This window comes from Hyla sarda, chromosome 4 (genome assembly GCF_029499605.1).
Source record: "Hyla sarda isolate aHylSar1 chromosome 4, aHylSar1.hap1, whole genome shotgun sequence".
Taxonomy (NCBI): Eukaryota; Metazoa; Chordata; class Amphibia; order Anura; family Hylidae; genus Hyla; species Hyla sarda.
The window spans coordinates 163320612-163346451 of record NC_079192.1 but is presented as its reverse complement, the minus strand read 5'-3'; the positions used below and the strand labels follow the sequence as shown (position 1 = coordinate 163346451).

Sequence of the window (25840 nt, the reverse complement as noted above, 5' to 3'; positions counted from 1 at the left end):
CCAGTTGATTGAAAAAAAAAAATGTTTTCCACTGGATAACTCCTTTAAGTTATTATTAAGAAATAAAAACTGCTTATTCTTCACAGACTGTGCTTAGTGTCCAGGGATAATTTTTCTGCCTTAAAGGAGTAGTACAGTGGTGAACAACTTATCCCCTATCCTAAGGATAAGGGATTAGTTGAAGATCGCAGGGAGTCTGGCCACTGGGGCCCCCCACGATCTGCTGTACGGGGCCCCAACAGCCTGCGGGAAGGGGGCGTGTCGACCACCGCATGAAGCAGCATCCGACACGCCCCCTCAATACAACTCTATGGCAGAGCCGGAGCACTTCCTTCGGCAATCTCCGGCTCTGCCATAACGATGTATTGAGGGGGCGTGTTGGCCGCCGCTTCGAGTGGTGGTTGACACCCGCTATGTGGCCGGAGAGCCAGGCCCCCGTACAGAGAGATCACAGGGGGCCCCAGCGGTCGGATCTCCCCCCCCCCCCCCCGCGCGATCTCAAACTTACGTTTTTCACCACTGGACTACCCCTTTAATCTATTGGTTTATCACATAATATCTGTGTATATTCTCTAGGCAAAGGGCTCAATGTTACATGTGTTTTACAAGTTAATATATTAGAAAATTTTCTGTGTTTTATCTGTTGGCAAAATATATTAAACACATTTTCTTTGTGTAGATGTCACTTACCTAAAATTCGAGCGCCCTGATGATTTTGAATACAAATCAGGACAGTGGGTTCGGATAGCTTGTTTGGCTCTGGGGACTAATGAATACCACCCATTCACATTAACCACCGCACCACATGAAGACTCTCTAAGCTTGCACATAAGAGCGGCAGGACCCTGGACCACCCGCTTGCGTGAACTATACTCTCCTCAGAGCGTTTCTGAACTCAATGGATATCCAAAGGTACAGTCCATTATTTCTATCAATAATTTCAAAATCTACATTGCACTTATCTTTGATAATATTTTCAATACGTGATTCATAGTTACAATGTGCAATTTAAGTCTAGGGGATTCTAAAACCTGAAAAATTTCACTGCACAAGTCTCTGTACCAATGGAGGGTCACAATGTAATTTGCCTATTTCAGACAAACACATGCACACACAAGGAAGCCAACAGCCAACTAATCCTTCAGTATATTTATCTCCTGCTTGATATTTACAGAAAATTCACAGAGGATGTGTGTAAAACAATGCTTTATGGGATGTATAACCCCTTACATTATGTGGCCAATAGCGACCTCTGCCACAGAGGGGATAAACAGAGAGAAGACTCCCTTTGTTCGACAATTAAACAGATATACACACGTAAACGCGTGTCAAAGTCCCATAGAAGTGCTAACAAAGAAAGAAATGAAAACAACTTTTAATAAAGTTTTTTTTTTTTTTTTAAACACTACCCTTTTATCACACTGTCACTGATATATCTCAACAATTCAAAAGACATAATTAGTATAACTGGATCTGGAATTGCCATCATATGATATATTAAATGGTGCCATTAAAAAACACAACTACACAAAAGAAGGCCCTGGGAAGCGAGAGAATGAAAAAAAAAAATATTAAGGACAAAACTGTCTGTGGTGCCAAGGGCTTAACAGTCTGAAGCCCCCTCCCAATTCTATTTTATTGAAACCTAGTGTTGTGCATATCATGTAAACAAATATAATGTAAATGTAGTACTTTATAGTTTCACTTAAATACAACAGTAAAGCAGTATAAACAAACCAAACAAAATCCTGAATCTCTTAAACTTAGTATGACTTTGTAGTGTCCAAGATATTGAAATCAATGGCTACATAGTTTTCTACATGTAATGTTAACATGTCTTCTTAGTTTATTAACGGACCTCTCTTTTCTCATTAGATATACTTAGATGGACCCTTTGGTGAAGGACACCAAGAATGGAACAAATATGAGGTTTCAGTATTAGTTGGTGGGGGTATTGGGGTGACACCCTTTGCCTCTATTCTTAAAGATTTGGTATTCAAATCATCAGTGAAATCAAAGATAACATGTAAAAGGGTAAGAAATGACTAGAAATTAACCCTTTAAAGGAAAACTGTCATAATTTTCATGCTTTTCAGAACCATAAGACATTGGGGTGGTCCCCTCTAACCTTGACTGATGGATCTATGCTTATACCCAAACAGGAAAAGACCTTTCATTTAAAGCTGGTGGGTTGGGGAGAAGCTGCTGCAGATTGCTTCAATGGTTTGGGATGTAAAGCTGATTTTTTTGGGCTGTATAGCCGCATTAAATTTTTATCTTGTTTGCTCATTCTTGTATTCTAAAAGCCATAACTTTTTTCCATCAGTGTAGCTGTATTTGGGATTTTTGTTATGCGATTAAACTTTTTTTTTAATTACACTATTATGGGATACATATAATTTGATCATATTTTATTAAATTTTTTGTGGGGGAAAGGAAAAGGATTAAAATTCATCCATCCATTTTAAATAGTGTGCCATTCACAACATAGCATAAATAATGAGTTACTTTTAATCTGCTCGTCAATCAGCTTGTCATCATGATTAAAGGGGTACATCGGATAACAAAATCCTTTGGAAAGGGGATAAGAGATAAGAATTTTTTTTTAAAGTTAAGTTCTGCCGATTTGCCGAACTGTGGCAAAAAGTTTTGGTTCTAACTGAACTAGTTCTGTCAGAACCTGTACTTTACCAATAGCGCCAAAATGTGTTTATAACACCAAGAGTGCTAAAAGCCCTGTATAACACTGTTAAGTTACCTAGGAATGTATCTATGTACTTTACAACTCATTTTTTTTAAATCTTTGAGGTAGATGCCAATGCTTATTTGCACGCAGAGTTTTTAAAATGAGCACTGACTTCTTCCAAGTGGTCCAAAAGTTATCCCTATTTAGGAAAAGTAACCAACTTTGTGCCGGGAAAGTGAAGAAGCGGTGGCTTTTTACAAGCTGTGAAAAACTATTCCCATTTTGGGGTATAGCAAGAGGATTAGCATCCTAGAAAGTGCACAAAAGTGATACAAAAACCTCTATAAATAGCTTTTTTTCTGTCAGTGCAAAACAAAAAAAACTGGCACAGATTTTGCACTGACAGAACAGATGCAAAACCCTCTGCATTGCTGCATTACAAAAATTGTTAAATATGTGTGATCCTATTCCTCTCTGTGTAGTTCACTGTTTAATGTCCCTCACAGAGATCTTCACCTAACACCTGCTGTCTCTAAAATGGCTGGTGAAGCTGTGTACATAGGCTTTTATAGTAGCTTTGACTTTGCTCCTATACTGCCTCCTAATTGGCCTGGAAGAGTTGTTTGAAAGGCAATATGGGATTCTCTGAGGTCATGTGATCCTTCCTCCTTTCTCCTTTTTGTGCCATGTGGCTGATGTTATTTTAGCAGATTCTGCTGACCTGAATCACCTCAAAAAGATCTGACTGAACTTTCATCGTATGGGTGGATACAATTTTTATAGAGTTTTCTGTTGGCTGCAAACACCAAGCATGTCTCTAGCATCGAGCCACTTTAAGTCTCTAATTCAAAAATTTTAGTCAGTAAAGAAGTTTCTGTATTCAGTTAATAAAACCTTTGCCCATTCTTACAGGTTTACTTTATCTGGGTTACACGTACACAGCGGCAGTTTGAGTGGCTTGCAGAAATAATCAAGGAAGTTGAGGAAAATGATGAACATAATTTAGTGTCAGTTCACATCTACATCACCCAGTTTGCTGAAAAATTCGACCTACGTACAACCATGTTGGTAAGAAATGCTTTTTAAAAAGCAGGACAAATATAGAAGTTTAATGTAGTGAATAGCCCCACCTTTGAAAACCGTTCCTCTGATTATGTACTTTAGATTGATTTTTAACATTTTTATTTTACTGACTTCAAATAATACACATTAAAGGGGATCTAAGAGTGTTCAAGTTATTTATTGGCACATGTGTCATCCAACATTGCTGCCCCGGTTGGCATTATGGGGTTTCATTAAATGGTGGTGTTGATTATCATTCAATAAATTAGGAAATAGTCCACTAGAGTGCCCATTTCTAGTGACAATTTTGCTTTAGTTATAACCCACTAAATGTCTGCTTGACTTTGTTGTATTTCCTTTTGTAGCGTGACAAATTAGGATTATTGCATCTGGTTGTCTAGAATGTCTTGAGATGTGAAAGAAGGCTGAGGCATTTTCTGTCTTGGCCAAAATGTATTATTATCATGTAATGAGACCATTTTTTAAAACTAATTTTCTATTTATACGTGATTTTCTATTTATACGTGAAACAATTACACTGTTCACACTGCATTAGTTATGTTGGATTATTTTACATGATAAAACTGGGATATGCTAATATTTCATGCATCAGTTATATAGTCTTTATCATCAATGTGATTAAAAGGCATGAATGATGAAAGTATTTTATGATACTGAGCTATACTTCACACAGCAGAATGTCCGCGCAAATGGAAAACGGAAACAGAATTTCCGTGCCGGAAACATCTGGCTCGGAAATTCTTCTGTGTGCACTTTGCATCAGAATCCCTTTGAATTCAACTGGACTCTGCTGCAGCATAATCTGGAAATTCCCATGTGTAAACATGGCATTAGATGCACATTTTAACACCATCAGAATCACACATTACACTCAGCCAGGGCTGGGTTAAAGAGTAAGCAAATACATACACATAAGACTTTTCCTAGCCTTCATAGGGTCAGCATTTTTTTATATACATATACTTAATTTAGGCAGTAGAAATAAAATTGTGTGCCACATTTCTTTTACTAATATAATACTATGGCAATTTGTGAAGTAAAAGGAAAACTTATCCTGTAAATTTTGTATGCCTTAATGTAAGAGCCTTAATGTAGCTTTTCCTAGAAATGTACTGTAGTTTCATGAAATTTTACAGTAATTTTACTGCAGAAATGTATTACTGATGTTCCATCAAGAACACTTTTACTGACCCATTTCCTTTGTCTATTAGAGAATCATATAAAAGTACACTCTAAATAGCTTATGATATATTAATGTCAGTTTTATGTAAGAATGCAAGATGATTCAAATTTTCTCTCCTCTATAAAGAAGATATCTCTACCTGTAAGTCAATGTCCAATGCATAAAAGAGCCATGAAAAATGCCTTGTGACATTAGCCAAACCAGACAGAGCAGGGTACTGGGTGGCAGAGCAAATTTGGATAATAAGCCTATCCCCAGTTAAGATGTTGTTATCTCTAGGTCTGAACTGTACTCTGACACTGCTGTGTACATACCTATGTTTGATAACTAGCATAAGTAGTTTACTTATTCAGCTAATCCATTGGAGAAGTATTGCATGTTGTTTTGTAGAAGTTAATATTACAAGTTAATTTAAGTCTATATTTTTTTATCTGTCCATTTTGCTACCTACTGAAGGTGCTATTTCTGGAAGTTAAAGCATAATTGCTTTAAAGGAGTACTCCAGGATATACTCCAGTGGTCGAACCCCCTGCGATCTCCCATATGGGGCCCCTACTCACAATCCAAATGGCCGGAGAACACTCCGGCTCTCCCATAGAGCAGCATTGAGAAGACGTGTTTGCCACCGCTTCATGTGCTGGTTGAGCACGCCCCATTCAGGAGGTAAGCCGGGGCCCATACGGGAGATCACGGGGGTCCCAGCGGACAGACCCCTCAAGATCTGAGACTTACTCCCTATTCTTACGATAGGGAATGTCTTTTTTTTTTTTTAAACCGGAGATCTCCTTTAACCCCTTAAAGACCCAGCCAATTTTCACTACAGGACCCAGGCCATTTTTGGAATATCTGACCACTGTCACTTTAAGCATTAATAACTCTGGGATGATTTTACCTTTCATTCTAATTCCAAGATTGTTTTTTCGTGACATATTCTACTTTATGTTAGTGGTAAAATTTTGTCGATACTTGCATCATTTCTTGGTGAAAAATTCCAAAATTTGATGAAAAAATTGAAAATGTTGCTTTTTTTTTACTTTGAAGCTCTCTGCTAATAAGGAAAATTAATATTCCAAATACCGTATTTATCGGCATATAACACGCACTTTTAAATGTTAAATTTAAGGCAAAAAGTCTGCCTGCGTGTTATACGCTGATAAGTCTTCTGGTCACTGATTTAAAGCGGCCGCGGTAGCGTCTGCTTGTTAAGTATTAACAGCACGGCCACTTTAAATCAGTGACCAGCGGCATCTTCTCCCCGCTCTGTCACCTGTTTTCTCCCACACTATCTACAGATACTGGTGTGGTGGATAGTGCGGGAGACGCTGATTAAAATGAGCCCTACCTTGCCCGGATTTGTGCCACCTTTTAATCAGCGTCTCTCGCACAATCCACCAGTACTTGTGTATAGTGCGGGAGACAAGTGAGTTTTACTTTTCATTTTCCCTCCCTTCCCCTCCCTCATCATTCCCCTTTCCCTGCTTTTTATAGTTTTGTTAATTTTCCTTACCTGTCTGTGCTTCGGCAGGTCAGGTCAGGCGGGGGGGGGGTCTTGCGGGGTCAGTGAAGCAGATGAGTTACGTCCTCTGCCGGCTTCTCTGTGCGGCCTCAGTGACGACACTTCATTTCCTGTAGTCGCCGCCAAAAAGTGACATCCGTGATGCCGCACAGAGAAGTCGGGAGAGGACGTAACTCATCTGCTTCACTGACCCCGCAAGACAGCCGAAGCGCAGACAAGTAAGGAAAGGGGAAGAGTGGTCTTCAACCTGCGGACCTCCAGATGTTGCCAAACTACAACTCCCAGCATGCCCGGACAGCAGTTGGCTGGAAGACCACTGGATGCCATAGGAGGAACATGATGGGGGGATGATGAGACGGGAAATGATGATGGTGGGGAATGATGGTTGGATGAGACAGGGGGAAATGATGAGGGGGGATGATGGGGGGGATGAGACAGGGGGAAATGATGGGGGAATGAGGCAGGGGGAAATGATGAGGGGGGGATGAGACAGGGGAATGATAGGGGGACATGATGAGACAGGGTGGGGGGATGATGAGACAGGGGGAAATGATGGTGGGGGAGGCACTAAATGCTTAATGTCTGTATGGCTAGTGGTGGTCTATGACAGGGGGAAATGATGAGACATGGGGGGATGATGAGACATGGGGGGTGGTGATGAGAGGGGTAAATGTGGCACAGGGACTGATAAAAGGGAAGGAATGATGTGGCACTGGAGGGGACGGGACCAAACTGAGGTGCAGAAAAAAACAAAGTTGGGGGGGTGATGTGGCATTTAGTCCAAGTCATTTATTTTACATTTGATTTTTTTTACTTAAATTTCCCTATTAAAATGGGGGTGCGTGTTATACGCCATTGCGTGTTATACGCTGATAAATACGGTAAATTATATATTGGTTCACATATACAATATGTTTACATCATAAAGTTGACATGTTTTTACTTTTGGAAGACATCAGAGGGCTTTGGAAGACATCAAAGGATAAGGGATAAGATGCCTGGTCGCGGGAGTCCCGCAGCTGGGGACGCCCGGGATCATCCACGCAGCACCCCGTTTGTAATCAGTCCCGGAGCTTGTTCGCTCCGGGTCTGATTACGGTTGACCGCAGGGCCGGCGGCGTGTGACGTCACGCCCCCGTGTGACGTCACGCTCTGCCCCTCAATACAAGACTATGGGAGGGGGCGTGATAGCTATCCTTTGGATAGGGGATAAGATGTGTAAGCACCGGAGTACCCCTTCAAAGTTGGATGTGTAAATTATTATTTTTTTCACTAAAATGCTAGTTTTCCCTCAAATTTAAATTTATAGGGATAATAGGACAAAATGTCCCCCAAAATTTGTAACCCCATTTCTTCTGAGTATGAAAATACCCCATGTGTGGATGTCAAGTGCTCTGCTGGCGAACTACAATGCTCAGAAGAGAATAAGCGCCATTGAGCTTTTTGAAAGAGAATTAGTTTGGAATAGAAGTCGTTTACAAAGCCCACCGTGGTGCCAGAAAAGTGGACCCCCCCACATGTGAAATTTAATTTTTCATTTTCACGGATCACTGTTCCAAAAATCTGTCAGACACCTGTGGGGCATAAATGCCCACTGTACCCCTTATTACATTATGTGAGGGGTTTAGTTTCCAAAATGGGGTCACATGTGGGAGGGGTCCATTGTTCTGAAACTATGGGGGCTTTGTAAAAACACATGGCCTTCAATTTCGGACAAATTTTCTCTACAAAATCCCAATGGCGCTCCTTCTCTTCTGAACATTGTAGTTCGCCCGCAGAGCACTTTACATCCACATATTGGGTATGTTCTTACTCAGAATAAATGGGGTTACAGATTTTGGGGGGCTTTTATCCTATTTTCCCTTGTGAAAATAAAAAATTTAGGGTAACACCAGCATTTTTGTGAAAATATATATTTTTTTCACTTTCCCATCCAACTTTAATGAAAATTCGTCAAACACCTGTGGGGTTAAATGAGCACTGTCACCAACTTTATTTTTTGATATGTTGTAGTACTTATGTACTACAACATATCTCTAATATACTTTTATTTTTATTTTTTTCATTAAAAAGGTTTAATTTACATTTAAAAACCAGCTACTTAAAAAGGACTGATTTTGGAGTGGCAATCAGTCCTTTTTCAGTTAGGCTGCACTCGCTCACTGCCTGTTAATCAGACAGGCGGGAGCGAGCGCATTGGCTCCCCGGCCACTCCTCCCGCACATCTCCGCCGCCGCCTCGTTGCCGCCGCTGTCCCTGCACACCCGTGCCGGACTCTGCAGTAACTGCAAGTGTAATGAGGGAACGGGGTATGCGGGGCGGGGGGAGGAGGGAACGGGCTAGTGCCGTAGCGGGGAGGGGAACGGGAAAAAAAATAGGATGGTGGGAGCTACCCTTTAAGGCTCACTATACCCCTTGTACCGTTCCGTGAGGGGTGTAGTTTCCAAAATGGGGTTACATGTGGATATTTACTTTTTTGCGTTTATGTCAGAACCGCTGTAAAATCAGTCACCCCTGTGCAAATCACCAATTTAGGCCTCAAATGTACATAGGGCACGCTCGCTCCTGAGCCTTGTTGTGCTCTCGTAGAGCATTTTAGGTCCACATATGGGGTATTTCCGTATTCAGGAGAAATTGTGTTACAAATTTTGGGGGTCTTTATTTGCTTTTACCGCTTGTGAAAACTAAAAGTATGGGGCAACACCAGCATGTTAGTGTAAATTTTTTTTTTTTTTTTACACTAACAGGCTGGTGTAGCCCCCAACCTTTCCTTTTCATAAGGTGTAAAAGGAGAAAAAGCCCCCCAAAATTTGTAGTGTAATTTCTCCCGAGTACAGAGATACTTGAAAAACTACAACTTCCAGCATGCACTGTCTGTCAATGCATGCTGGGAGTTGCAGTTTTGCAACAGCTGGAGGCTGGTCCCCCCCATGTGAATGTACAGGGTACATTCACACAGGCGAGGGTTTACAGTTAGTTTCCTGCTTCAAGTTTGAGCTGCGGCAAATTTTCCGCCGTAGCTCAAACTCCTAGCGGAAAACTCACCGTAAAAACCAGCCAGTGCGAATGTACCCTAAAAACACTACACTACACAAAATAAAGGGTAGAACATATACACTCTCTTACACTACAATAAAAATGAAAAACGTCTCGTACGGAACTGTTTCCAAAACGGAGCCTCCAGCTGTTGCAAAACAACAACTCCCAGCATTGCCGGACAGCCACTGTCCAGGCATGCTAGGAGTTTAGCAACAGCTGGAGGTACCCTGTTTTTGGTAGCGGAGGCAATTGTAATGCTTGCATCCAAGTCCAACCCTATGCAGATCCCTAATTTAGGCCTCCCAAATGTGCATGGCACTCTCTCCCATCGGAGCTCTGTTTTTCAAGAAAACTGTTTGGGGCCACATATGTGCTATTTCTGCACTCGGAAGTAATTGTGTTACAAATTTTGGGGGGCTTTTTCTCCTTTTGCCCTGTATGAAAAGGAAAAGTTAGGGTCTACACCAGCCTGTTAGTGTAAAAAAAAAAATGTTTTTACACTAACATGCTGGTGTTGCCCCATACTTTTCATTTTCACAAGAGATAAAAGGAAAAAAGACCCCCAAAATTTGTCAAAAATTTTCTCCTGAGTACGGAAATACCCCATATGTGGAAGTGCTCTGCGGACGTACAACAAGGCTCAGTAGTGAAAGCGCTCTATGTGCATTTGAGGCCTAAATTGGTTAATTTCACAGTGGTGGCTGATTTTACAGCAGTTCTGACATAAATACAAAAATATAAATACCCACGCTGAATGTAACAAGGGGTAAAGTGATCTTAACACCCCACAAGTCTTTGGCAAATTTTCATTAAAGTTGGATGGGAAAGTGAAAAAAAAAGATTTTTTTCACTAAAATGCTGGTGTTACCCTACATTTTTCATTTTCACAAGGAAAAATAGGAAAAAAGCCCCCCAACATTTCTCTTGAGTAAGAACATACCCCATATGTGGATGTAAAGTGCTCTGCGGGCCCACAACAATGCTCAAAAGAGAAGGAACGCCATTGGGCTTTTGGAATTAAAGGCCTCGTGTGTGTTTACAAAGCCCCCATGGTGCCAGAACACATGTGACCCCATTTTGGAAACTACACCCCTCACGTAATGGAATAAGGGGTAGAGTTAGCATTTCTGTCCCACAGATGTCTGACAGATTTTTGGAACAGTGGTCCGTGAAAATGAAAAATGTGGGGTGTAAATGTTCACTGCACCCCTTAATAAATTCTGTGATGGTGATAGTTTCCAAAATAAGGTCACATGTGGAGGGTCCTGGGTCATAAAGTGTAAACATAGTCTAAATATAGGATCTAAAGTGCCAGTGTTTTACCCACTTGTGTGCTGCTCCTCCCTCCCCAACGCTGTTTCGTAACCTTTCTCAAGGGGGCTGTTGCTCAACAGCCCCCTTGATAAAGGTTACGAAACGGCGTTGGGGACGGAGGAGCAGCACACAAATGGGTAAGACACTGGCACTTTAGATCCTATATTTAGACTATGTTTACAGCATCATGCACTTTATGACTAGGACCCATGTCCAGTCAGGCACCTTTTCATTATAGGATACCATACAACTTAACGTTAGGTAGCAGTCTGCACTTTATTTTGAGGAGGTGTAGGTAAGGTACTCTATCTGTATAGGAGAGACATGATAATTAGTCATTACTGAGACTGGTAGTGCTCCCAAATATCTGCGGTGTGTTGTGCTCCCTGTATGGTTGCTCGGCCTAAGCTTTGAAGCCCTCATTTTTTGTATCCAGTTGGTTCATATTTTTATTATGATTAAAATAAAAGTTATATTTTATTGAAGCGGTATTTAGCAAACTCTTTTTTCTTCTTGTTGTGTCATATTGTGATATGAGTTTTCTGCTATAAATGAAGGATCATAATAGACACCATGTAGCTGAATATGGCCATTTATAGTTGTAGGTGTCAATTTTGATTTATTTTTTGTTTTTGGTAGATTTGTAAATTACTTCTAATAAAAAAAAATCTTAATCCTTCCAGTACTTATCAGCTGCTGTATTCTCCAGAGGAAGTTCTTTTCTTTTTGAAGTTCCTTTCTGTCTAACCACATTGCTTTCTGCTGACACCTCTGCCCATGTCAGGAACTGTCTGGAGCAGGAGAGGTTTTGTTCCTACTCTGGACAGTTCCTGATATGGACAGAGGTGTCAGCAGAGAGCACTGTGATCAGACTGAAGAGGACAACTCAACTTCCTCTATAGCATACAGCAGCTGATAAGTAATGTAAAGGATGAATATTTTTTTAATAGAAGTAATTTAAATATCTGGAAACAGTTGATTTGAGAAAATTTTTTCCACCAGAGTACCACTTTAAAGCCAAAACCTTCTGTGTCCTTGAGGGGTTAACCATGTGTACATGCTTTTCTTTATTGTACTGCCATATCATTATGGGCTAATAAAATATTTGAATTTATTTGTAAATACCTAAAAAACAGATTAAAATAGACAAAAGCCTTAATAAACAATGTCTATCTTTCCATTGTAGTACATTTGTGAAAGACACTTCCAGAAAGTTCTGAACCGCAGCCTATTCACAGGCTTACGATCCATCACTCATTTTGGAAGGCCACAGTTTGAGCTGTTCTTTACCTCTCTGCAGGAAGTTCACCCAGAGGTGAGTGATTTACAATTAATTTCTGTCTCATCTGGTCCAGCGCCATTCTCACAGTTCGCTGTGCTATTCACCACTGACACATTATTCTAAGTGATATTACAAGCCGAGCTAATATACCCCCAGTGCTATTTATCGTTTTGTCTTAATAACCAGTAATTTAATAAAATATTTAATGGCTATAAAGAACTGCTGAGAAACCATTTTTGTTACTGCGCTGATTAAAGCACAACTAATAACTTTTCCCATATACTTAACTGGTATAATTAATCCTCTTGTCTAGATTCTAAGCAGTAAGAAACAGCTGGGGGTATATTAACATGGTAACAAAGAAAAGAAAACAAAAAGTTTTGATAAGAAAATCATAGTGGCTTAAAAAAATCTTTTTGACTTTAACCCCTTAAGGACGCAGCCCATTTGGGCCTTAAGGATGCAGACAATTTAATTTTTACGTTTTTGTTTTTTCCTCCTCGCCTTCAAAAAACCATAACTATTTTATATTTTCATCCACAGACTAGTATGAGAGCTTGTTCTTTCCGCGACCAGTTGTTCTTTGTAATGCCATCACTCACTTTACCATAAAATGTATGGCGCAAAAAAATACTATTTGTGTGGTGAAATTAAAAAGAAAAATGCAATTTTGCTAATTTTGGAAGGTTTTGTTTTCACGCCGTACAATTGACGGTAAAAATGACATGTGTTCTTTAATCTTTGGGTCAATATGATTAAATTATACCCATTATAAAATACTTTTCTATTACTGTTGCGATTAAAAAAATCGCAAACTCTTTAACCAAATTAGTACGTTTAAAATCCCCCTATTTTGAAGACCTATAACTTTTTCATTTTTCCGAATAAGCGGCGGTATGAGGGCTAATTTTTTGCGCCGTGATCTGTACTTTTTATTGATACCATATTTGCTTATATAGAACTTTTAATCCATTTTTTATAAATTTTTTGGGGAATAAAATGTTATAAAAAAAACAGCTGTTTGGGACGTTTTTTTTTTTTTATGTTCACGCTGTTCACCGTACAGTATCATTAACATTTTATTTTAAAATTTGAGATACTTACGCATGCGGCAATACCAAATATGTATATAAAATATTTTTTTTAACACTTTTTGGGAGTGAAATAGGGAAAATGGGACAATTTACGTTTTTATTGGGGGAAGGGGTTTTTAAAAATATTTTAACTTAATTTTTTTTTACTTTTTTTTACTTTTATTCTTACACTTTGATAGTCCCCATAGGGGACTATTAATAGCAATCACTCGATTGCTAATACTGTTCAGTGTTATGTATAGGACACAGCACTAATCAGCATTATCGGTCATCTTCTGCTCTGGTCTGCGGGAAGGCAGATCAGAGCAGAAGATGGGGGGAAGGCAGCATGGTGAGGGAACCTCTGTCTGCCTTGCTGGATGATTGGATCGCCGCGGCAGCGCTGCGGGCGATCCGATCATCCATTTTAGTGACCGCGATGCTGTAGGGGTTAATGGCGGACATCCATGGGATTATTTTTTATTTACATAGCGCCTACAGATTCCGCAGCGCTTACAATTATGGGGTACAAACAAAGACAAGTATAAGACATAATATTACACAATAACTATTCAAACAAGAGGTGTGTGGATATGTTGAGGATATGTTGAGGCCAATTAAAGAATGTTATAGGCCTGTCTGAAGAGATGTGTTTTTAGGCCACGTTTGAAACTATGGATGTTGTTGTTGAGTCTGAGGGAATGAGGGATAACATTCAGGAGAACCGATGCAGCACGAGGGAAGTTTTGGAGACGGGAGTGAGAAGTTCGGATTATAGAAGATGTTAGTGTGAGATCATTAGCAGATCGTAGAGAACGTGTAGGATGGTAGACAGAGATGAGAAAGCAGATGTAGGGAGGTGCAGCATTGTAGAGAGCTGTGTGTGTGAGACTGAGGATTTTGTACTGTTTTCTGAACTGAATTGGTAACCAGTGTAGTGACTGGCACAGGGAGGAGGCGTCGGTGTAGCGGCTGGAGAGGAAGATGAGTCTGGCTGCGGCATTAAGGATGGACTGGAGAGGAAAGAGTTTGGAGAAAGGAAGGCCTATTAGTAAAGAATTACAGTAGTTGAGGCGGGAGTGAATCAAAGCAATAATGAGAGTTTTAGCAGTTTCAGTAGGGAGAAACAGACAAATTCTGGAAATGTTTTTGAGATGCAGGTGACAAGAACATGAAAGAGACTGAATATGGGGAGTGAAAGATCAGAGTCAAGTATAACTCCAAGACAGCAAGCCTTCTGCCCGGGAGTTATGGTAGTACCACATACCGAGATGGAAATGTCAGGGTTAGCTACAGTATCAGTTGATGGAGAAAAAACAAGAAGTTCTGTTTTAGAAAGATTTAGTTTCAGATATAAAGAGGACATGATGTCTGAGACGGCAGAGAGACAGTCACTGGTATTCTGTAGGCGTGCAGGGGTGATGTTGGAAGAAGAGGTATATAGTTGGGTGTCATCAGCATAGAGGTGGTACTGGGATTGCGGATGTCCACCATTACGGGCGGGTCCCTGGCTGTGATCAGCAGCCGGGACCTGCTGCACATGATCTGGGCATCGCTCCGATGCTCGCGGTTATGCTTAGGACGTAAATGTACGTCCTGGTGCGTTAAGTACCAACTCACCAGGACATACATTTATGTCCTCCGTCATTAAGGGGTTAAAGAATTTGACTTTGGATACAAATTGTTGGCATTTTACTAGGATATGCTACTACTGATTGGCGAGGGTCAGACCAATAAAAAAAAACAGAATCGCTAGCAAAAAGTAGAGCAGAGCTAGAAAAAAAATAATCCCACTTCATTTTCTTATGACTCTGGCTTTCTCCAGAGGATATATGGCTGGCTCATTGTAGTAACAAATGGCAAAAAAGAAAGAAAAGTTGGCACTACCTTGTCCCCGGAGCAAGAAGCGGTACAGTCCTGGCAGCAGCTGCAGGTTCCCCGGTGGTGCTCAGCCTTTAGAGCAACAAGCCAGCAGATACACTTTGAAGAAAGGAACAGGCGGCAACTCTCCGGTGGGTGCAAACAGATTCTTTTATTCTTGTGATGTAATAAATTACTTCTTAAAATCAGGGGAGACACAACTTCAGACTTCATGCAGTATGTACAGGTAACAATGTCGTTTATTAACGACGTTGTTACCTGTACACACTGCATGAAGTCTGAAGTTGTGTCTCCCCCGATTTTAAGAAGTAATTTATTACATCACAAGAATAAAAGAATCTGTTTGCACCCACCGGAGAGTTGCCGCCTGTTCCTTTCTTCAAAGTGTATCATTGTAGTAACAGCTAGAGATGAGCCAATTGAAGCTGACGAACCTGAATTAATCACGAATTTCATGAAATATTTGATTTGCAACGAATGCGAATATCGCCGCTATTCTATCACGCGAATCACTTAATTAAACTCCATTTACTGCGGTCCAGGCTTCAGGGCATCTAAAATCCACATGTCAGTACATGGGGCAAGGGATGCTGGAAATGCGGGAAGGGAAGTAGGCGGGATGACCCTGAATCTCATGCAGGATGCAGCCTATCAGCAGCCAGTCACCCCCCGTGATGTCACAGCCCTATATATTCTGCAGCCATTTTGTGGCTCGTCATATTCATTACACTGCATACAGATAGGACAGTGTGTGTGTTACACAGAAAAGCTCATTCCAGCAGTGTTTCACATCCTTGTCACATTAGTGTTCTGGTGGACAGAGAGAAGTGTTTTTATCACTGAAAAGGATTTTTACTGCAGCCATTAACCTCCCAGTCACTTTCTTCAGCATTGTATGACAGAGAGGGGCAGATAGCTGTGTGTTGCCTCATTCATTTCAACAAGCTGCCTCAACTTCATAAACCTTAGCAGAGGAGGCAAGAATAAAATGTTGTGTTTAGTACACAGCTTTTTTGTGCTGCAGCACTGTTGTGTACTGCTGGTGTTGTGCAAAAATACAAAATTTTTAAGCGTACTGTAACACATTTTTTTGCCCTCATAAGTAAATACCACATACATACATTTAAGAAGTGTACTATTTTGTACCTGATAATCTGTCACGGGCCTACATACTGTGATAGTCCAGGCAAAAGTAATCACCAGCTGGTGTTGTACTCAGGTACTTTTTTAAGTGTACTGCAGCGCATTTTTCTGCCCACATAAATGCATACAACATACTTACATCTAAGTAGTTTTGTACCTGTTAATCTGTCAAGGGCCTATATACTGTGAAAGGAAAGCTAATAGTACACACCTGCTGCAGTTCTAGACAAATACTGTTTAGCATGGTGAAGTGTATTGTACTCCCCTGATATATGCAATAAGTATGTCAGGCAAAATAGAGCCAGTACGTGCACAGTGGAGTGGCAGAGGCCTAAATTCATCAGGCGCAGGCAGAGGTTGCCGCAGAGTATGGGTGCGTGCAGCGAGAGGTCTGAGCTCCCGGTGTCAGCTAGCAGTCGCGTCTCGAGCAGTAACCCAGCAGCCGTGATTGATCAGTTCACTCGGTCATCCACTTCATCCCAAGTGACATCCGACACCCCCAGTCAACAGTCTTTGGGTTCCTCAGACTCAACCCTCAGTTGGCATGGCCTTCATGCTGCTGCTGCCACCTCAAGGCTCTGTCATTGTGCTGCTCTATAGTCTCCTCATGCTAATGCTACCACCTCCAGGCTCTGTCATTGTATCGGCATATGGTCTCCTCAGGCTGATGCTACCACCTCCAGGCTCTCTCATTGTGCTGCTCTATGGTCTCCTTGTGCTAATGCTACCTCTTCTACGTTCTGTCATTGTGCCACCATATAGTCTCCTCATGCTGATGCTAAAACCTCCAGGCTCTGTCATTGTGCTGCCATATGGTCTCCTCATGCTGATGCTGCTCCCTGCTAGCTCTCTAATTGTGCTGCTCTATGGTTTCCTCATGCTGATGCTGCCACCTCCAGGCTCTCTCATTGTGCCACCATATGGTCTCCTCATGCTGATGCTACCACCTCCAGGCACTGTCATTGTGCCACCATATGGTCTCCTCGTGTTGAGGCTACCACCTCCAGGCTCTCTAATTGTGCTGCTCTATGGTGTCCTCATGCTGATGCTACCACCTCCAGGCTCTCTCATTGTGCTGCCATGGATACTGCAAAACATAATTAAGGTGCTGGTCCTCAGTTTCAGAAACTCCTCTGCATTAGGGTCACTTTCAGGACTCCTGATGCTGCTGCCACCTCCAGGCTGTCTCATTCAGCCACTATTAGGTATCCTCATGCTTCAGCCACCTCCAGGCTGTGCCATTCAGCCACTATATGGTCTCCTCATGCTTCAGCTCACTCCAGGCTGTGCCCTTCAGCCACTATATAGTCTCTTCATGCTGCCACAAACTCCAGGCAGTCATTCAGCCACTAAATGGTATCCTCATACTGATGCCCCCTCCAGGCTCTGTCATTGTGCTGCCCTGTTGCATGTGACTCCTTGTTAAATTTGGTCCTTTTACCCACATGCCAGGGCCCGGAACACTAAAACTTTGGAGTTAAGATTTCAATTTCAATCTTAAATTTAAATGTAAAAATCTTAAATGTCAATGGTCTCCTCATGCTTCTGCCCACTCCAGGCTGTGCCATTCTGCCACTATATGGTCTCTTCATGATTCAGCCACCTTCTGGCTGTGTCATTCAGCCAATATATGGTTTACTGATGCTGCTGGGCCTGGGCCTACAATTTTTTTTTATGGTAGCACGAGCTACCATAAATCTTCAATTTAAATTTCAAAATTCATCTTTTAATCTTAGGGATTGTGAAGCCGTAGTGTCTTCTCATGCTGCTGCCAGCTCCAGGCTGTGTCATTCAGCAACTATATGGTCTTTTCATGCTGCCAACACCTCCACACTGTGTCATTTAGTCACTATATGGTCTCTTCATGCTGCCAACACCTCCACGCTGTGTCATTCAGCCACTATATGGTTCACTGATGCTTCGACCACCTCCAGGCTGTGCCATTCATCCAATATATGGTTTACTGATGCTTCAGCCACCTCCAGGCTGTGTCATTCATCCAATATATGGTTTACAGATGCTTCAGCCACCTCCAGGCTGTGCTATTCATCCAATATATGGTTTACTGATACTTCAGCCAGCTCCAGTCTGTGTCATTCAGCAACTACATGGTTTAGTGATGCTGTTAAGCCTAGTACAATACCTATATATGTTTATGGTAGCAATAGGTACCATACATCTGCAATGGAAATTTCAAAATGTATCTTTTATTCTTAGAGATTGTGATGCCTATTTGTCTCCTCATCTGCCGCCAACTCCAGGCTGTGCCATTCAGCCACTATATGGTCTCCTCATGCTGCCACAAACTCCAGGCTGTGCCAATCAGCCATTATATTGTCTCTCCTCATGCTTCAGCCACCTTCAGGCTGTGCAATTCAGCCACTATATGGTCTCTTCATGCTTCAACCACCTCCAGGCTGTGCCATTCAGCCACTATAGTCTCCTCATGATTCAGCCACCTCCAGGCTGTGTCATTGAGCCAATATATGGTTTACTGATGCTGCCGGGTCTCGGCCTAAAAATGTTTATGGTTGCACTAGCTACCATTAATCTTCAATTAAAATTTCAAAATTAATCTTTTAATCTTAGGGATTGTATTTAATCTGTATTCTGTAAATTAATTAATTTAAATGTATTATAAATATAAATTAATGTATTAATAAATTATTATTAACCATTATAATTTAATTAATTAATTTATATTGATTGTATTTATCCGTATTTAATCTTAGGTATGGCACTTTTCAGTCTGATACATAATTTAGACATGCTTGGAAAATGACCTTAACATAGTCACTACTAGCGTAGCTGACTACACTTTGGCCATTGAAATGAATATCTGAGCACTGGTATGTTGGTGGATTGGTGGTTTTTGATGTATCTGTGCTTTGGAGGCACAAAATCATGACGTGAACCTAGCCTAACTGTACCTGTTCCTGGTATTAGGATACTGTTGCTGACCCAATATAGGGCTCTGCACTTGTGAAGATTATAGAGGTCTATTTGGTTAATGGGGTAGTCTGGTGGAAAACTTTTTTTTAAACAGATTTGTAAATTAGGTACAAGGCTCCCTTTAATAGAAAAAAAAATATATAATATTATATATTTTTTTTCTATTTAAGGAAGCCTTGTACCCATCCAAAAATTCTACCACACCTGAATAAATCGATGTCCCCTTTTCACTCTCTACAGTACTGACTATAGTCAGTACCTTAACCCACTTATCATCACTCCTCTTTATTGTGCGCCGATACACACACCCCTTCTTGTATGCCAGCTTATAACCTTTGGTGGATACCAGCCAGAATCCACTCCTGTGTATCAGAGCAGCCTTTAAGGGGATCCATTCCAGCGCTAGTATTTAATATACAATTTTTTAGTAGATTTGTAAATTACTTTTATTAAAAAATCTTAATCCTTCTAGCACTTATTAGCTGCTGAATACTACAGAGGAAATTATTTTCTTTTTGGAACACAGTGCTCTCTGCTGAATCACGAGCACAGTGCTCTCTGCTGACATATCTGTCCATTTTAAGAACTGTCCAGAGTAGGAGAAAGTCCCCTTAGCAAACATATGCTGCTCTATACAGTTCCTAAAATGGACAGAGATGTCAGCAGAGGGCACTCTGCTCGGTATGGCAGCAGAGAGCACTGTGTTCCAAAAAGAAAAGTATTTCCTCTGTAGTATTCAGCAGCTAATAAGTACTGGAAGGATTAAGATTTTTTAATAGAAGTAATTTACAAATCTGTTTTACTTTCTGGCACCAGTTGAAAAAAAAAAGTTTTCCTCAGGAGTACCCCTTTTAAGAGGGGGCATTAGCTTTCATTGAAGGTATTCTTCTACTAAAATGTTCAATTTCCTTATTTTTATCCCTTACATTTGGCAGGTATGTATATGTGTGTGCTCTCCTGTTTGTGTTCTATTATTCCAGTGTACCATCATTTGTCTCTTCCTCCGGATTGCTGGTAAAAAAACAGGAGCAATGGGTTGCATTTACATTGTCCTTGTCACTTTTAGAAAGTTTTAAAGGGGTACTTTAGACATCTTATCTCCTATCCAAGATAGAGTCCATCAAGTTCAACCTATAACCCTAATGAGTCCCTACTGAGTTGATCCAGAGGAAGACAAAAACCCTCATACTCAAAGTAAAAATTCCTTCCCGACTCCAAATATGGTAGTCAGAATAAATCCCTGGATCAATGGTCTGTCCCTATAAATCTAGTATACATAACCAGCGATTTTATTACTCTCCAAAAATGCACCCAGACCCCTTTTGAACTATTTTACAGAGTTCCCCATGACCACCTCCTAAGGCAGAGAATTCCACAGTCTTGCTGCTCTTACAGTAAAGTACCCCCATCTGTGCTGGTGTAGAAACCTTCTTTCCTCAAGACGTAGAGGATGCCCCCTTGTTATAGATACAGTCCTGTGCATAAATAGATCATGGGAGAGATCTCTGCATGGTCCTGATATATTAGATCTCTGTACGGCTCTGATATATTTATACATATTTATTAGGTCTCCCCTAAGCCTTCTTTTTTCTAAACTAAATAACCTCAATTTTCATAATCTTTCTGGGTACTGTAGTCCTCCCATTCCCCGTAATACTCTGGTTGCCCGTCTTTGAACCCTCTCCAGCTCCGCTATATCTTTCTTGTACACTGGTGCCCAGTAACGTACACAGTATACTATGTGTGGTCTGACTAGTGATTTGTACAGCGGTAGAATTATTTCCTTGTCGTGGGCATCTATGCCCCTATTGATGCACCCCATGATTTTATTTGCCTTGGCAGCAGCTGCCCGACACTGATCACTACAGCTAAATTTACTATTAACTAAGAATCCTAAATCCTTTTCCACATCAGTCATCCCAAGTGTGCTCCCATTTAATACATAATCCCAGCCTGGATTATTCTTCCCCATGTGCATTACCTTACATTTATCAGTGTTGAACCTCATCTGCCACATCCCAGTCCAAACCTCCAACCTATCCAGATCCATTTGTAACAGTGCACTGTCCTTTATAGTGTTTACCGCTTTACAGAGTTTAGTATCATCTGCAAAGATTGCTACTTTAGTACTCAACCCCTCTACAAGGTCATTAATGAATATATTAAATAGAACAGGACCCAAAACGGACCCCTGTGGTACCCCACTAGTAACAGTCACCCAATCAGAATAAGTACCATTAATAACCACCTCCTGTTTCCTATCACAAAGCAAGTTACTTACCCACTTACACACATTCCACCCCAGCCCCATCCTCCTCGTTTTATGCACCAACCTGTTGTGTGACACCGTATCAAATGCTTTGGAAAAATCCAGATATACGACATGTAAGTGTCAGTGAAAAGAGATGTCAGCACTTCCCAATCTGCAGCAGGAATGTGGGTTTACACAGCACAGCGATATATAGTTTAGGAATCCTAAGAGTAGTGCGGACCCCCCTGACCCTGGAAGCACCTGACAAAGTTCAGGACAGGAACAGCCTAATGCAATTACTTAATTTACAGTTTGTGTCACCATATGCACCAAGTGCAATATAGACTAAGGACTAGATTAGATTATAGACTAAGGACTAAGGATTAGATTCCGACTGCAACAATGTATTTGTGCAACCCTTCTTAATACTTAAGAATACTACTGTTTGTATCCAGGGCATGGGTAGTGCAGAAAAGTAGTCCTACCCCATTATGAAGCACATACTCAGTAGTCCAGGTGTCTCTTCATGAGTTGCCACTCCCTCCCACCCACTGGTTGCTGATTGACAATTTTTTGCCTATGCTGTACATAGACAAAAAGTACAGTAATTTGGTACAGTAATGTTTTCTGTAACCAAGGTCTTCGTGACTTATTTATACTGTCCTCAGATGGGGGGTTATCAATGACTGTGCCCCCACCTGCAGTAACTGGAGCAGTAATACTGTCTGGTGCCTGAATGTGTTAACCATCTTACACATTCCTATCAGTCGTTTTCAGTGGGCCATGCTCTCTCTCAAATTCATTCTGGCTTCTATTTAAAGGGGTACTCCGCCCCTAGACATCTTATCCCCTATCCAAAGGATAGGGGTAAGATGTCAGATTGCCGGGGTCCCGCCGCTGGGGACCCCCGCAATATAGCATGCAGCACCCACCTGTAACTGCTTCCGGAAGCGCTGGAGGCTCTCAGGCTAATTGCTCCCGACCATGGGGACGGAAGATCGACTCCGCCCTGGTGTAACATTACGCCCCACCCGCTCAATGCAAGTCTATGGGAGGGGGCGTGACGGCTGGTGGGTGCTGATTGCTATATCGTGGGGGTCCCCAGCAGTGGGACCCTGGCGATCTGACATCTTATCCCCTATCCTTTGGATAGGGGATAAGATGTCTAGGGGCAGAGAACCCCTTTAAGAACACATCCGCAGTATAAAAGTTTCAGCTAGCAGAAGTGGGAGCCATCATGGATTGCTGAGTTGCACTGCAGTGACTGTGATGCATTGCAGCTTAAATAAGTGAATATTCCTTTCTGTCTAATGACAGTGCTCTCTGCTGACACCTCTGTCTGTGTCAGGAACTGTCCAGAGTAGGAGCAAATCCCCATAGCAAACCTCTCCTCCTCTGGACAGTTCCTGGACAGAGCACTGTGGTCAGACAAAAAAAGAACTACACAACTTTCTCTGGAGTATACAGCAACTGATAAGCAGCTGATTTACAAATCTGCCACTAGTAGATTAGAAAGGTTCTAAAAGGGCTCAAGTCCTGCAGGAACTCATGCACTATTTTTTTTCACAGCAGTAACACTGTTCCCATTAGCAGAAGTCCTGCAGGACCAGCCCTTGAGTGGAAATCTTGGATGAGTTCCCTCACTTTTTTTTTCAGGACTTGACCCTTGGGTTCTAAACTGCTAAACTGTATTACGAATAATGATCCTTACATGTAAAATACAATGTATGACTGTTTTGTGCTTTCCTTTTAAGGTTAAAAAAATTGGAGTTTTCAGTTGCGGACCTCCGGGAATGACAAAAAATGTTGAAAAAGCTTGCCAGATGTTGAACAAAAGAGACCAGACCCAATTTACTCATCATTTTGAAAATTTCTAAAGTGAATTAATTTGTATTTTTTTTTAGCAAATAAATTTTTCTGTAGTATTTTATATTGGTCTATGATTTCATTGGTATCTTACACAATTGTTTAACTGAAACTTGTAGCCAGGGTCCACTTGGATTGGTATCTGGGTATCTATGCTCAACAAGCCAAAGATTGGTGAACATAGATCTACTGTAAATGTACAGCCTTAAAGAGTACCTCTCATGATCTTGTTACATTTTACAATCCTTCCAGTTCACTGCCCCCATCATGATGAACTACCCCCTGCCTTTATTTTTATATTTTTTTTAGTTTTCTACCTTGATATTATGCTGTATCTTCTGCTCAGCCTCAGTCAGGTTCACAGACTTGGAAGGGGCATTACCCAGCAGGCGTGACATCATCTGAAACCATATAGGGGAGAACTTCCTCCCTCACTCTGCTACACACAGCCCAGAGAAGTTCAGTGTGAGATGAGCTATGATTAGATAAGACTGCCCCCCCCCCCCCCCTCAGCATTTTCTGATTTTGGACTTCTGCCAGGCCAGCAGGAGTCCAAAGTCTGCGAAAAAGATGGGGAAAAAAGGGGCTTGGGACAATTAGGGAGACACCTAGTGGCAGCTTTTTTAAACACAAATAAAGCATAGAATTTTTTTTTAATAAGAGTTCCCGTTTAACCCCTTAAGGACCCATGACGTATGCATACATCTCCGCACACTGGGCTTTAAGGACCCATGACGTATGAGTACGTCATGGCGTTTTCCGGTCCCTGCCACGCGCCGGGCAGAGATCGGAAGCGTATGCCTGCTGAAATGCTTCAGCAGGCATCCAGGGCAAATGCAGAGGGGGGCCATGTAGGCCCCCCATGTTGGCGATCGTCGCAAATCGCGAGGGAAATCGCCCCTGCGACCAATCGCAGGGGGGGGGTGTTTACTTCCTCCCACCCTGCCCGGCTTCTGGAAGTCCGGAGAGAACGGGAGGAAGACCGGAGGATGCGGCAGGGGACGGGGGAGTGCTGGGGCCCGGCCCCGGTACTTACCTCGTCCCTGAAGATCCGGATCCCGGCGGCGGTGGCAACAGGTGAGTGGATCTTCGGCGGCGGCGTGGGACCTTTGCAGCAGTGCAGACCACCGTAAAGCGATCTGGACTGCTCCATTTGGTCCCCTTACACTACAACTCCCAGCATGCCCAAACAGCCCTTGGCGTACGGGCATGCTGGGAGTTGCAGTATTGCCACATTAGGAGGTCCACAGTTTTGGGACCACTGTGCCCTTCCAGACGTTGCAAAACTACACATCCTCAGCATGCCCTTACTGTCCAGGCATGCTGAGAGTTGTAGTTCTGTAACATTTGGCCCTTCAGATGTTGCAGAACTACAACTCCCAGCATGCCTGGACAGTTTTGGCATACTGGGAGATGTAGTTTTGCAACATCTGGAAGAGCACAGATTGGGAACCACTGTATTAGTGGTTTGCAAACTGTAGTCCTCCAGATGTTGCAAAACTACAACTCCAAGCATGCTGGGAGTTGTAGTTTGGCAACAATTGGCTCTAAAGATGTTGCCGAACTACTACTTCCAGCATGCCTGAGAATGTTTAGTTGTGGTTTTGCAACAACTGGAGGCACACTGGTTGGGAAACATTGTCTGTTTCCTAACTCAGTGTTTCCCAACCCGTGTGCCTCCAGCTGTTGCAAAACTATAACTACCAGCATGCACTGATAGACAGTGCATGCTGGGAGTTGTAGTTTTGCAATAGCTGGAGGGTCCCCCCAACCTGTGAATGTACAGGATACATTCACATAGGCAGGGGGCTTACTGTGAGTATCAGGCTGCAAGTTTGCGATGCAGCAAATTTTGCGCGGCAGCTCAAACTCGCAGCGGGAAACTCGCTGTAATCCCCCGCCCGTGTGACTGTACCCTAAACACATTACACTACACTACACTACCACAAAATAATATAAAAGTAAAAAACACTACATATACACATACCCCTACACAGCCCCCCTCCCCAAAAAAAATGAAAAACGTCTGGTACGCCACTGTTCCCAAAATGGAGCCTCCAGCTGTTGCAAAACAACAACTCCCAGTATTGCCGGACAGCCGTTGACTGTCAAAGCATGCTGGGAGTTTTGCAACAGCTGGAGGCACCCTGTTTGGGAATCACTGGCGTAGAATACCCCTATGTCCACCCCTATGCAAATCCCTAATTCAGGCCTCAAATGCGCATGGCGCTCTCACTTTGGAGCCATGTCGTATTTCAAGGCAACAGTTTAGGGCCACGGGAGAAATTGCCTAACAAATTTTGGGGGGCTTTCTCTCCTTTCACCCCTTATGAAAAGGTGAAGTTGGGGTCTACACCAGCATGTTAGTGTAAAAAAATTAATTTTTTACACTAACATGCTGGTGTTGCCCTATACTTTTCATTTTGAAAAGAGGTAAAAGGGAAAAAATTACAAAAATTTGTAATGCAATTTCTCCCGACTATGGAGATACCCCATATGTGGGCGCAAAGTGCTCTGGGGGCGCACAACAAGGCCCAGAAGGGAGAGTGCATCATGTACATTTGAGGTGAT

General features: G+C 42.0%; 1 protein-coding gene across 1 annotated transcript in view; it reads left to right on the top strand.

Annotated features, from left to right (window-relative positions):
* Positions 1–23280, top strand: part of LOC130368624 (dual oxidase 1-like) — a 174849-nt gene extending 151569 nt beyond the window's left edge. Inside the window, exons 29-33 of the mRNA XM_056572557.1 lie at positions 680–912; positions 1876–2034; positions 3599–3754; positions 12008–12136; positions 23158–23280. Of these exons, the coding sequence (XP_056428532.1) occupies positions 680–912; positions 1876–2034; positions 3599–3754; positions 12008–12136; positions 23158–23280 (800 nt within the window). The remainder of the gene's footprint in view (positions 1–679; positions 913–1875; positions 2035–3598; positions 3755–12007; positions 12137–23157) is intronic.
* The last annotated feature ends 2560 nt before the right edge of the window (positions 23281–25840 follow it).